This window comes from Anolis carolinensis, chromosome 4 (genome assembly GCF_035594765.1).
Source record: "Anolis carolinensis isolate JA03-04 chromosome 4, rAnoCar3.1.pri, whole genome shotgun sequence".
NCBI classification, from domain to species: Eukaryota; Metazoa; Chordata; class Lepidosauria; order Squamata; family Dactyloidae; genus Anolis; species Anolis carolinensis.
In genome coordinates, this window is record NC_085844.1 from 249,615,030 (window position 1) to 249,629,142 (window position 14,113).

At 43.1% G+C, this 14,113-nt stretch overlaps 1 protein-coding gene across 2 annotated transcripts in view; it reads right to left on the reverse strand.

Annotated features, from left to right (window-relative positions):
• Positions 1-8,908: 8,908 nt before the first annotated feature.
• Positions 8,909-14,113, reverse strand: part of dusp15 (dual specificity phosphatase 15) — a 34,470-nt gene continuing 29,265 nt past the window's right edge. For both annotated transcript variants that reach the window (XM_062979169.1, XM_062979170.1), the window contains exon 7: positions 8,909-14,061. In XM_062979169.1, the coding sequence (XP_062835239.1) occupies positions 13,846-14,061 (216 nt within the window). In that variant the 3' untranslated portion in view covers positions 8,909-13,845. The remainder of the gene's footprint in view (positions 14,062-14,113) is intronic.

Sequence of the window (14,113 nt, forward strand, 5' to 3'; positions counted from 1 at the left end):
CCCATCCAGAGAAGGAGGCTCCTTGTGTGCAAAGACATCCCTGTGGGAACTTCAGTGGAGAGATGTTCAGAGTATAGAGTCCTCAGGTTGGAAGGGACCCCCAAAGGCCATTCAGTCCGCCCTCCTTGTTTTCTGCCAAGCAAGAAGGCACATCCCGACAACTTGCCCATCCAGAGAAGGAGGCTCCTTGTGTGCAAAGACATCCCTGTGGGAACTTCAGTGGAGAGATGTTCAGAGTATAGAGTCCTCAGGTTGGAAGGGACCCCCAAAGGCCATTCAGTCCGCCCTCCTTGTTTTCTGCCAAGCAAGAAGGCACATCCCGACAACTTGCCCATCCAGAGAAGGAGGCTCCTTGTGTGCAAAGACATCCCTGTGGGAACTTCAGTGGAGAGATGTTTAAAATATAGAGTCCTTAAGTAGGAAGGGACCCCCAAAGGCCATCCAGCCCACCATCCTTCTTTTCTGCCAAGCAGGAAGGTGCATCCCAAGCCTTCCCGACAAAATGCACATCCAGAGAAGGAGGCTCCTTGTGTGCAAAGACAGACCCAATGAAGAGATGCTCAAAGTGTAGAGTCCTTTGAGTTGGAAGGGACCTCCCAGACCACCCAGACCTAGAAGAAAAGCAATTAGAAGGGGTTCCTAAAGGCCATCCATCCCACCCTCCTTTTCTGCCAAGCAGGAAGGCGCATCCCAAGCCTTCCCGACAAAATGCGCATCCAGAGAAGGAGGCTCCTTGTGTGCAAAGAAAGCCCTGTTGGAACTTTAGGGAAGATATGTTCAAAGACATCCCTGTGGGAACTTCAGTGGAAAGATGTTCAAAGCATAGAGTCCTTGTGTTGGAAGGGACCCCCAAAGGCCATCCAGCCCACCCTCCTTTTCATCCAGGCAGGAAAATACCATCCCGGCAGGAAGGCACAACCCAAGCCTTCCTGACAAATGTGCATCCAGAGACGGAGGCTCCTTGTGTGCAAAGACAGCCCTGTGGGAACTTCAGTGGAGAAATATTCAAAGTATAGAGTCCTCAAGTTGGAAGGGACCTCCAAAGGCCATTGTGTCCTAGGAGAGAAGCAATTGGAAGGGGCCTCTAAAGGTCATCCAGTCCACCCTTCCTTTTTTACCAGGCAGGAGGACGCATCCCAGGCATTTCGATAAGTGTGCATCCAGAGAAGGAGGTTCCTTGTGTGCAAAGACAGACCCGATGAAGAGATGTTCAAAGTATAGAGTCCTTGAGTTGGGAGGGATCCCCAAAGGCCATCCAGCCCACCCCTCTTCTTTCTGCCAGACAGGAAAGCACAGTTCAAGCCCTCCTAACAAATGCCAATCCAGAGAAGGAAATTCCTTGTGTGCAAAGTCAGCCCTGTGGAGATGTGTTCAGAGACATCCCTGTGGGAACTTCAATGGCGAGACGTTCAAAGTATAGAGTCCTTGAGTTGGAAGGGACCCCCTAAGGCCATCCAGTCTACCCCTTTTCTTATGCCAGACAGGAAAGCGCATCCCAAGCCCTCCGGACAAATGCACCCCTTTGAAAGAGGCTCCTTGTGTGCAAAGACACAGTCTGTTGCCAACTTCAATGGAAAGATGTTCAAAGTATAGGGTCCTCGAGTTAGAAGGGACCCCTAAGGGCCAAAAAGTCCAGCCCTCTTTTTTCTACCAGGTAGGGAAAAGGAGAGGAAGATTAAATAGCTAAAGGAACTTTATTTAATCCTGGAATTGGAAGAGAGCTCCACAAGAACTCTCCAGTCCAGCCCTGCTTCTTTTTTATTTTCAGTTTACATATTCATACAAAACAATGAAACCAATCTATATTATTATTATTATTATTTATTCATTTCTATCCCGCTTTTCTCCTGTGGGTGGGATTCAAAGCATCAACCAATACAATACTTCTTAACATCTATACAATGTTTGTATTTGGTTATACACTCTCCTCCTTCCATTTTAGTGACTTCCCATCCTTTGCATTAGAGACATTCATATATAATTCTGTTCTTCTTTCCTTTTACATTGTTTTTCTATTATTCATTCTGGACTGATAGTTATTATTTATAGATGCTCTCTACAGTATCTAACAGATTAAATTATGAAGTTTATAAAAAAAACTTTTCTCTCTTTTTTAAAAAACACATTTTAGAAATGTGCTACTGGCATACTTACATTGGACAAAGAATCACACAGATGGTTAAAAAAAATGAAAGAACACAAGGAGAGGCTGTTTTATAAAATGTGGGACTGATAACAATAACGGCAGCTACAACAGCTGGATCCCATTTGCAATCTTTTGCAATTTGCAGCAGATCTTTTAAGCTGCTGCAATTGCAAAACAGGCAAACTTGAGTGTCATGGATTTATAATAATGATCTCTCAAGAGGTCGCAAATAGGATCTGGCAACCCGCCCATCTGAGAAAGTCAGGCAAGAAATGCAAGCAGATGTTGCAATATATAATGGACGGTGTCATAAACATGGAGCAAGATTTTCCGCCTTTTGAGACAGGTTCTTGCCTTTGCCTTCCTCTGCAAGAGCATGACTTGTTAAGGTGGGTTTCCATGGCTGAGCAAGGATTTGAACCCTGGTTTTCATTATTATTATTATTATTATTATTATTATTATTATTATTGACACAACGACATAGTCTGACACAGCAAATGAGATAGATATGCTAGATTTCATATCACAAAATCACAAGTTGAACACTTCCCAAGTGTTTAGGACTGTGTGATGTATTTTAGGATGATGGGCGCAGATCCCAGTAGGGTGGCCTTTTGCAGTTGGCAGATCATAATTTTGTCAATGTCTATTTTTTCCAAATGCTGGCTGAGATCTTTTGGCACGGCACCCAATGTGCCCATCACCACCGGGACCAACTGCACTGGTTTCTGCCAGAGTCTTTGAAGTTCAATCTTGAGGTCCTGATAGCGGCTGAGTTTTTCCTGTTGTTTTTCGGCAATGCGACTGTCACCTGGGATGGCGACATCAATGATCCAAACCTTTTTCTTTTCAACAACTGTGAGGTCTGGTGTGTTGTGTTCTAAAACTTTGTCAGTCTGGATTTGGAAGTCCCACAGTATCTTTGCGTGCTTATTTTCCAATACTTTTGCAGGTTTGTGATCCCACCAGTTCTTATTGCTGGGAGGTGGTACTTGAGGCATAAGTTCCAATGAATCATTTGGGCCACATAGTTGTGCCTCTGTTTGTAGTCAGTCTGTGCAATTTTCTTACAGCAGCTGAGGAGATGATCAATGGTTTCGTCAGCTTCCTTGCACAGTCTGCGTTTTGGGTCATCAGCTGGTTTTTCAATCTTGGCCTTAATTGCATTTGTTCTGATGGCTTGCTCCTGGGCTGCATTGCTGTTGTTGATGTTGTTGTTGTTATTGTTATTATTATTATTATTTTATTATGACACAGCAAACAAGATAGACATGCTGGATTTCATATCACAAAATCACAAGTCGAACACTTCCCAAGTGTTTAGGACTGTGTGATGTATGTTCGGATGATGTGTGCAGATCCCAGTAGGGTGGCCTTTTGCAGTTGGCAGATCGTGATTTTGTCAATGTCTATTGTTTCCAAATGCCGGCTGAGATTTTTTATTATTATTATTATTATTATTATTATTATTATTATTATTATTATTATTATGTTTATTTATACTCTGCTCTTTCTCTCCATAAGGAGTTTTTTAAAGCCCATATTCGTTCACAGGACCTTGGTCATTGCTTCAGTCTGAGGCTGAGAGAGTATGACTTGCTCCATTAGTTTCCATAGCTGATCTGAGATTCAAATCTTGGTCTTTAGCATCATATTCCAATGCTCAAACCACTTAGCATGGATAAAAGCCTGTGGTATAGGATTTCTGAGCAGGAGGAAAAAAAGGACTTAAACCTTGTTGTTGGACTGCCCGGTGTGTGGTAGCCAAAACACAAGGAGAGGGCGGGAACCCAGCTTGACATTGGTTGTTATCAGAGTCATGCTTCCCTGAGTATGATCAGTCTTGTATGAATTCAGTAGAATTTCAGCTTTGGCAATAAGCAGTATACAAAGGCACCATGGAAGGAAACAACTGAGGTTTGGCTAGAATTCTAGAGACTAGGGTCCGAATCCCTGTTTGGCTATGGAAATCCATTGAGCGCCATTGGGAAGGTGACAAAGGTCACACTCTCTCAGCCTCAGACAATAGCAAACCTCCATCTGGATTAATCTTGCCAAGAAAACCCCATAAGAAGGAAATCACTTGAAAGGCACACAAGAATCCATCAGTTATCTCGATGCCATGAGTCCAACAAGGGTGGATAAGAATCAATGGCTCTTTCTCCGATGGAGCCAGTGTGTTGTAATGCTTTTGTGTGTTGGAATACAACTCTGGGAAATAGGGTTCGAACCTACACTTTCCAGGGTCACATTGGGCAACTCACACTCTCTCAGCCTCAGAAGAAGGCAATGTCAAATCAGCTCAATAAATTTTGCCAAGAATGCTCTGTCAGGGTTATCAAGATACTATATGTGTGTTAACTGGAAAATCAAATGCATGAAGCCAATTGGCTGAGTTTGCAAGGACCTGGGAATTGGTTTGTAACTGTTGTTATCCTGCTGCTGGAGAACCAGTTTGAACAGGTTTCTGTGTGTGTGTATGTATGTATATGTATGTATGTGTGTGTGTGTGTGTGTGTGTGTGTATGTATATATGTGTGTGTGTGTATGTGTGTGTATGTGTATGTATGTATGTGTATTGACTGAAAAGAAGATGGCTCTGTACTCAGAGAGGCCTGACTATTTTTGAGGCCTGATTTGCTGCTGATCTTCAGGAAGCAGATTTATGGACTAAGAAAGGATTGCCTGATCTCTGTAAGCAATCAGAGGGACTATTGTAAATACCATTGATCTGTTGATCTCTTATATTTAGTAAAAGTTCCTGTGTTACTTCATTCTGCAAAGCTGAGTGGTGCATCATTTAGCAAGGTGTCTCTGGGTCACGGGCACACGTTAGAGCTTCCATCTATTATCCATAATCCCCAACATGCTCTGTCTTTGGGTTGCCATACATCAGAAACGACTTACATGCACAAGACGACTGTTCCTTTGACTGAAGGAAAGGCGGCTTTTTGATGAAACCACAATAGTGTTAAGGAGAGTGAAGTACTGCCTTTAAAAGACTTCTTTGACTTTTCAGGGTCCATTTGCCTGGGGGATGAAGGTCAAAACTCAGCCGTTGCAAAGAGGTTTGATCATTAGGAGCATCGTACCACTTAGTCTTAACAGATATCCTCATCTCTTAGGGCTGATGAGGCAATTATAGTGCAATGCCTTTTCATGTGCCTTTCGGGCTCCACATGGCAATTAGCTAGGATGAATAATTGAAGGCTTTCTTCCCCACTTGCGATGACTTCTGAATGCAAATACCACAAGCCCTCTGCCCAGATTTAAAGGAAGAAAAAAGATGGTGTCAAGGGGGAGTCTAACTACTCCGGAAAGCCAAAATAGACCGCATTTGACTTGGGGGAAAGGGGGCTAGTCACACATCCCATTCTTCTGTGCTTGCCTTCCATGTGATCAATGTGAGCATGCATTGGGGAAAAAAGCCTTGGAAATGCTCCAGAGTGCAAGCATGGGCAATGCCATCAGCTGCTGCCTGTATTGCAACCCAAATAAATTGGAAAAGATTTACAGGAAGAGGAGGATTCCCCTCCTTTTCAAGTTACTTTGCGTAAAGGATATAAAGTGTGCTCAGAGCTGCAGGAATAGATTGTTGGGACTCAGCAAGATGGTGGGGATTTCTCAGAAGAGGAGGGGGATGATGGGAATGATGGGTCTCTTATTGAGGAGTCTGTGATCTGGGTGAATTGCCGGCTTTAGATCAGAGAAAAATGCAGACAGAGGATGTTTTGGATTCCAGTGCTCGTTCCTTAGCAACACCGCAAAAAAAAGGGAAAACAACGAAAGGTCAATTTCTCTTGGAAACTGGCCTATAGCTGATGTAGCTGAAGGGGAATTTTCCCGCAAAATCAGATTAGTTCTTTGCACAGAGGAAGTGAAGGATAGATTAGGGGCCTAGAGAGGCTCTGTGGGAAGTCCTTGAAATCCAGGTGTCAAAGATATGATCTCATGGCTTCTTGGTCGGGCTTGGGCTTATATTGAGTGGTGTTTACTTGGTGCCTCAGAGCAGACAATGTTACCAAAAGCTTCAAGTTTCTGTGTTTGCTCTCAAGTCCATGTTTCAAGTTTCCAGTGTGTTGCCTATGTTCCTGAAGAGTTTTACCTTGGGAAAAGTTCTGCTTCCAGGCGTATGAATTCACCAGTGTGTCTGTAATCTTGGCTTCCTTGATTTCATGTACCTTGCCATTTTTGGACTATTGTTCTTTTGTACTTGGACTACTGCTATTTTATAGCTCATTTTCTACTGCTCTTTTGGAAAATACCCTTTCCCCCTTGGTACATGTTTTCTCTAATAAACTGCTATAGTTACAGTAGAGTCTCACTTATCCAAGACTCGCTTATCCAAGGTTCTGGATTATCCAAGCCATTTTTGTAGTCAATGTTTTCAATATATTGTAATATTTTGGTGCTAAATTCGTAAATACAGTATTTACAGCATAACATTACTGCGTATTGAACTACTTTTTCTGTCAAATTTGTTGTATAACATGATGTTTTGGTGCTTAATTTGTAAAATCCTAACCTAATTTGATGTTTAATAGGCTTTTCCTTAATCCCTCCTTATTATCCAAGATATTCGCTTATCCAAGGTTCTGCCGGCCCGTTTAGCTTGGATAAGTGAGACTCTACTGTATTACTACTGGACTCTGGCTTGGTGCTGGGTGAAAAGGTGTCTCAAGGCTAGATTGCAACATATGTGTGGTGTCTGCTTTTTATGCGGCCTTTGAGTGAGTAGAGTCCTCCCCTTTTCCCAGAGAAAACCTCAATTACCACCAGATGTATGACTAGCCCCCTTTCCCACCATCCATTCATTCACTATATTTAAAAATACAGATATTCTATAATTTAAAAGATGTCTGGTACCAAGGATTTCAGATGAGGGAGACTTATCCAGTGTTTACTAATAAATTGCAAATATCCCTCTTAGAGAGCCTCCATAAGGGTTGGATTGCAAGTCCCATCATCCTCCTGATTTTAGTTGTTTTTGGGTTGCTGTGAGTTTTCTGGGCTGTCTGGCCATGTTCCAGAAGTATTTTCTCCTGATGTTTCACCCTCATCTATGGCAGGCATCCTCAGAGGTTGTGAGGTCTGTTAGAAACTAGGCAAGTGAGGTTTATATATCTGTGGAATATCCAAAGTAGGAGAAAGAACTCTTGCCTGCTTGAGGCTAGTGTGAATGTTGCAATGTGCCATCTTGATTAGCATTGAATAGCCTTGCAACTTCAAAGCCTGGCTGCTTCCTGTCTGGAGGTGTTAACTGGCCCTGATTGTTTTTTCTCTGGAATCCCCCCTTTTTAAGTGTTGTCCTGACTTTGGAGTTTTTTTAAAAAATAGTGGTACTTAGTTGCTTTTGTTTGCTGCTTCTCAGTGTCTTTTGGAGTCATGGAATGTTGGAAAGAGGGGACAATCTGGGCTAAAACTCTGATGAGGATGTATTGAAAATAAACGTAAAGATACTAATTCCACGCTTCCAGCCACATCCTTGAGTGAGCTGGGAATATGAAGCACCAGGAGGACTATCTTCGAACCCTTGTGCAATGGAATGCAATTCAGAGCATTTGTCAGAAGAACTGCAATGGCGCTGTTGTGGTTCAGTCTGATGATGAGGGGGCATTTGGGTTTCAGTAGGTTGACCAAGGAAATGTTGAAGGTTCTGAATTGTGAGAAATGCAGGCTGACCAAGGAAATGTTGAAGGCTCTGAATTGTTAAAAAAAAGCCTCAGGCCAGCAGGGAAGCTGAAATTAGTGATAAGGGTGACCTTTCACAGGATTTTGAACATCAACAAAGTCCAGGTGGCTCTGGCAGCGAGTCAGAGGAGCTTTCCTTAGATAGAGACACAAGATTAAGGTTAAGAGTTCATCCCAGACGTTCTGTGAGAATAGCTAATAAACATGTGGGAACCCAAGGTCAGAGGAATGCTTTCCCAGCTTGTAAGCATGGTTAAAAAGGGTGAAACAGGGAAAGATTTTAGACGGAGCAACATTGAATTTTGGAAGCTTAACTCCTGCCTTGTCTCTGCTCATGGAAATAGATCCTTGCTTCTGTTACTGCCTAGTTTCTGTGTTTGGATTGTATTGAACTCCAAAATATGTTACCTTGTTTTCCAGGACTGAAATGCTATTTTAGAGACTTTGAACTTTTTTCTACAAAGACTTTGAACTGTATTCTGCAGATTGCCTATGCAATTGGATTACTGCTTTCCTTACTGCTCTTTATTAAGATTTTGCTATCAAAATCTTAATTAATGAATTAATTATTAATAAACTGAAAAAAAACCCAAGTCTGCTGTGGTGGAGTGTGTGTCAAGAACAAGATGATCCAGTGCTGAGGTGCAACAGGCGCAGAGTGAGTAGAATACTTTCCTATAGAAACGGTGTGCTTTTAGCACACAAAGGACACACTTCTACTCTGTTCCCGACATGTTTCTCCATGTTACAGCCAGCCCGCAGTTTTAATCCTTGGCAGCCACACAATGTTGGCTGAGTTTCAAGACAAACAACAGCTCCAGAGCAATAGACCAGGTAAAGGCAAACTTTGTCCCTCCAGGTGTTTTGGATTTCAACTCCCACAATTCCTAACAGCCAGTAGGCTGTTAGGAATTGTGGGAGTTGGAGTCCAAAACACCTGGAGGGCCCAAGTTGGCCCATGTTTTTCCTTTCGGTTGAGACTATTTTCACACCATGCAGATACATTTATGCACACACAAACACACACATACTATTGAGGAATCTCTGTATGAAATAAACAACACATTCCCTTCTATAGTATTTAAGCATATTTTAATTATTTAACAGCATTTTTTTCTGTTTATAAAAAATAAATATCACTGGTTATCTCTGGGATCAGAGCTACAAATAATTGTTCTGCCTTTTAAGCCTCTTTAGTCATGTTGTTAACACTAAGGAAAAAGTCCTGTTACAGGATCGTGGATTAATATTAGTCTGTTATCCAAAAAGCAATGGGAGGTGTGGTAATGTTCCAAATTTCTGAGAAGGGCAAAGAAGGATATTAATTTGGTCTGACCAAGGGTGCATCTGCACTGCAGAAATAATGCAGTTTGATCTCACTTTAACTGCCATGGCTCAATGCTATAGGATCCAGGGAGTTACAATTTTATAAGGTGTTGTTGCTTCTCCAAACTACAACTCCTGGAATTCCATAGCATTGAGTGATCGCAACTAAAGTGGTGCCAAACTGCATTCATTCTACAATGTAAACGTACCCTAAATATCACAAAACAGTTCCAATGCTAGAGATCACTGAATCCAGAATAAGGACATATGCCTTCAAACATTACACAACAAAATCAATGCCTGTTGGCATCCATGTCAATCAAGCAGCATGCACATTGCCCGCTCTTGATAAACACTGGGACACTGGATAGGCATGCTATGTGATGTGCGCACATAGCAATGAACAGCCCAAAGCATGTTGAAGCACTTTTGCTATTATACCATTACACATCTTTGCAATTTACTAATAGTTCCTGGGGCATATGAGAGAAGCCTCCCCGCAGAAAAGTAACGCATTTGGACGTTCATTAGGCAACATCTTTGTAGACAGCTGATTCTCTAACACCAGAAGCAACTTGCAGTATTGGGTTGTTGTGTGTTTTCTGGGCTGTATGGCCATGTTCCAGAAGTATTCTCTCCTGATGTTTCGCCCACATCTATGGCAGGAATCCTCAGAGGTTGTGAGGATGCCTGCCATAGATGTGGGCGAAATGTCAGGAGAGAATGCTCCTGGAACATGGCCATACAGCCCGGAAAACATACAACAACCCTGTGATCCCGGCCATGAAAGCCTTCGACAACAACTTGCAGTATGCAACCAAACAATCGGATATTTTCAGGAAACAACCATGACAATAATCTCAATTCACATCAAAGGCATGTCAGCTGCCAAAGAACAGCTGCTTTATGAACTGTGTTGAGATAAGAAATGTGATGTGCTGTGTGTCCAGGAAACACAGGGATAAACAACGGAAACAACTAGGAATGATCTTAATGGTAGAAAGACCACAGTATGGAAGTGCTGTCTTTGTAAATAAATACTAATTGTTCCTTACTCCCTTCTGAGACTGTTGGTGTGAAATAAGAATTAAAGATTCAGCGGCATACTGATCCATTTTTGTGAGCCTAATGAAGCCTATTTTGACAATAGCTGACATCTCCTACATCGTCTGCATTGTTTGCCAAGCTTTGTCATTTTGTGCTTTGCTATAAATGACATGTGCCCATCAACCAGAAGTTATGGCGACATCCAGTGCCAGACCCTGAGAACATCCTCTTAAACAACAAACAAGCTTTGGAGACATTCTGTGCTGCAGATAAGGATGGCCAGCCACATATGCATTAGATATAGCTCTTGTGCACATTTTCTTCTTCTGCTTGGTTCTGAATTTCTATAAAATACTGATGCTTGGGAGAAACTTTTATCTGTCTTGTTCGGTGCTATAAACCAGACTGAAAACTGTGCTGGGCTTGGTAGGTCCTTCAGCCAAAATGTATTTCTATTGTGTCTTTGCTTCCTGCTCTTGGGCTTAGGGCTGGATATTTCAGTCCTACTCAGACATTAGTAGTAATGTCTGAGTAGGACTGAAATATCCAGCCCTAAGCCCAAGAGCAGGAAGCAAAGTAGGTGTCGAGTTGCTCAAGGTAAAGAATTCTGGCCAATGACGATGAGGAAATGCTGGTCTCCAAGAATGCTGATCCTTTGGGTCCAACCCTCCTTGCACTGAATGCGGATGTCCAGTCCTTTGTGCCAGAAAACTTTGGACGTCTACACTGCAGAATTATAGCAGTTTGACACCACTTTGGAGTTGTAGGTTTGTGAGATATTAACCGTTCTGTGTCCCAAGGTGCTGGGACCACAGCAAACTACATAGACCAGGATTCCATGGCAGTTCAAGAAGTGCCAAACTGCTACAGTTGCGCAGTGTGGATTCAAGTCTTAAAGTATATCTCCATTGCAAAATTATATCATTTTGACACATTAACTGCTATGGCTCCATTCTATGGAATCCTGGGATTTGTAGTTTTGCAGTATCTCTATCTGGGAGTCCTGAGGCCACAACAAACTACAAATCCCAGCACTTCACAGAATGGATCTGGGGTAGTTAAAGCAATGCAGAAACTGCAACAATGTGAATTCATCCTTAGTAAAGGTAAAGGTTTCCCCTGACGTTAAGTCCAGTCGTGTCCAACTCTGAGGGTTAGTGCTCATCTCCATTTCTAAGTGAAGAGCCAGCATTGTCCGTAGACACCTCCAAGGTCATGTGGCCGGCATGACTGCATGGAATGCCGTTACCTTCCCGCTGGAGCGGTACCTATTGATCTACTCACATTGGCACGTTTTCGAACTGCTAGGTTGGCAGAAGCTGGAGCTAACAGCGGGCGCTCACTCTGCTCCCCGGGTTTGAACCTGGGACCTTTCGGTCTGCAAGTTCAGCAGCTCAGTGCTTTAACACACTGAGCCACCGGAGGCTCTGAATTCATCCTTAAACATGTGCAATTTCCAGCTTGGTTTGAATCAAGGTTGCATTGAATTTCTATTGCAGGCCTGTTGCATTTCTGTCTCTAATAAATTCCTGAAATCTGTATCACAATTCCCCATCAAAGCCACTCTTTTATACACATTTTCATGCTCTGAAAGTTTGTTCTTTCTTCCTCCACTTTGTTTTCTTAAAGACTCTAAACAAATGTAAACAATGTGCAGATGGAAAAGTTATGCAGAACCAAAAACAACAACCCCTGCATTGAACTGCACTATATGAGTCTACACTGACCGCATAATGCAGCTTCAAACAGCAGCTATATGGCAGGACAGATCCAGACACACATTTGTGTTTAGGAAAGCATGAAAGACTTTGTGGATTCCAACCCAGACAAGGAAGGGACATGACTGTGCAAACACCACGCCTCTGTTTGCCCTGATAACGCTCGCTTTCGGTTTCTAATCTGATACCTTCCTCACTTGCAGGCACATGTGCACAATTCTCTATATTGCCGTCAAAGGCTGCAGCTACATGGGAGGAAGGGCAGCATGAGAGCATTGCTTTCCCTTTGGGCATCTGGAAATGTAGTTTAGGCATCGCAAGAGGAAGCAAAGCGGCTCAGGGAGCATCCGCACTGAAGAAGGAAGGGAACTTGACACCACTTTAACAACCATGGGAGTTGTAGATTTACAAGGTCGTCAGCCTTCTCTACCAAATCCCACAATTCCACAGCATTAATGCATCACACCACATTCATTTTAGGAAAGCCTAAAACACAGCAAAGAGAAGACTTCCAGGTGTGCATCTACACTGTAGAATGAATGCTGCTTGACACCACTTTAACTGCCATGGCTCTATGCGATGGAATCCTAGGAATTCCTTTCAAAGAGTGTGGGTACCACACCAAAGACAAGGCGGAAGACCTTGCAAAACTACGAGGGTTGAATGAAAAGTAATGCCTCCACCTTCGTTACTTGGGTTTGGATGGGAATATTTTAATAAACCAAACGCAGAAATAATCCTTAGAATATGCTCAGTCTTTAACTACCACAATTCACTTTTCCACATAATCACCAGACAATTGGATACATTTCTGCCAACGATGAACAATTTTTTTGAGGCTGTCACGGAATAATTCTTTGTTTGTCACACAAGTCAGATGTTCCCACCTCAACATCTTTAAACTCACTTGCCCAACAACGCACAGGACTCACATCCACACAATCCCCATAAACAGCTTGCATTCTCTGATGAATCTCCTTCTGCTGTCAAGAATTCAATGACTGCACGTTGCTTAAGTCGCATTGACTGACGGGTTCCATACTTCACACTTTAACAACACAACCGTTCAATGCTAAGGCTTCCCCCCAAATGGAACTAACTGTAGAGGAGAGTCTACTGAACAAGCCAGTACTTGCTGCATACCAGTACTGAATTCATTGAGGAGTTACGAAGGTGGAGGCATTACTTTTCATTCAACCCTCATACAACTCCCTTGATGCCATCGCACCAAGCCCTAGCAGTTGGTGTCAAACTGCACTAAATTCTACAATGTAGACACAGTATACAGACAATGAAGAAGGATGCTCTTTGCCATGCAATAACAGTCTCCCTGGGCTTTCTTTTTATATATCTATCCTTCTCTGGAACAAAAATATTGATCCTAAGTGAGAACTACGTACATAAGGATTCTTTGGTTAAATTCCTTCCCAAGGATCTCCTTTTTGGGAAATCCATGGCATGGCTTCGAACGCTGTCCTACTGAGTCTTAAGGGACTTCAGAATAAGTTTTCTTTAGGGCTGTTAAATCTTCCAAAAGTTACTTCCTTAGGACTTTCCAATGGGACAAGCTGTCCATTTTTGGACTACCATATAGGACTGCTTAAGTAAAGGTTAGATAGCCAGCAAAAGTGGGGAAAGTTAGCTATGGATTCCTGCACTTGATGCAAGGTCAGACTAGATGACCCCTTGGGTCCCCCCTTCCCCTAAATCTGCAAAAATGAGACCGGACAGGCAAAGCAAGCTGGGCACTGTCACCCATTAGTGTCCTTCTTTATGAAACCAAAGTGTGTCCTCTATCACATTTTTACCCTCTCTCCGTTGGACAGAGCACCTCTTTGCCAGGGGTGTTGCACCCTTGGCCAGTCTGATGTGGTGAGCCGAGCCTCTGCGCATGCTCAGAGTGCGTTGGGAGGGTCTCATTTCAGGCACCCCGGGAGGCAGAAGAAGGTCTCTTTCATGCGCAAGAGAAATGGATCAGTGCGCTTGGCGCCTGTGCTCTTGGGCATCGCGGCCTGCGTTGCGTCTTCATCCCTGAAGGTCTCCCTCCTTTTGCCCGTCGTCAGCAGCGCCCCGATTTCCTCCACGTCGTTAAAGGGGTTCTCGCCATACTTGCGCTCGAGTCGCCGGCGGATCTGGAAACGGCACCAAGGAAAAGGATGACCATATATCCATTAATCTTATAAA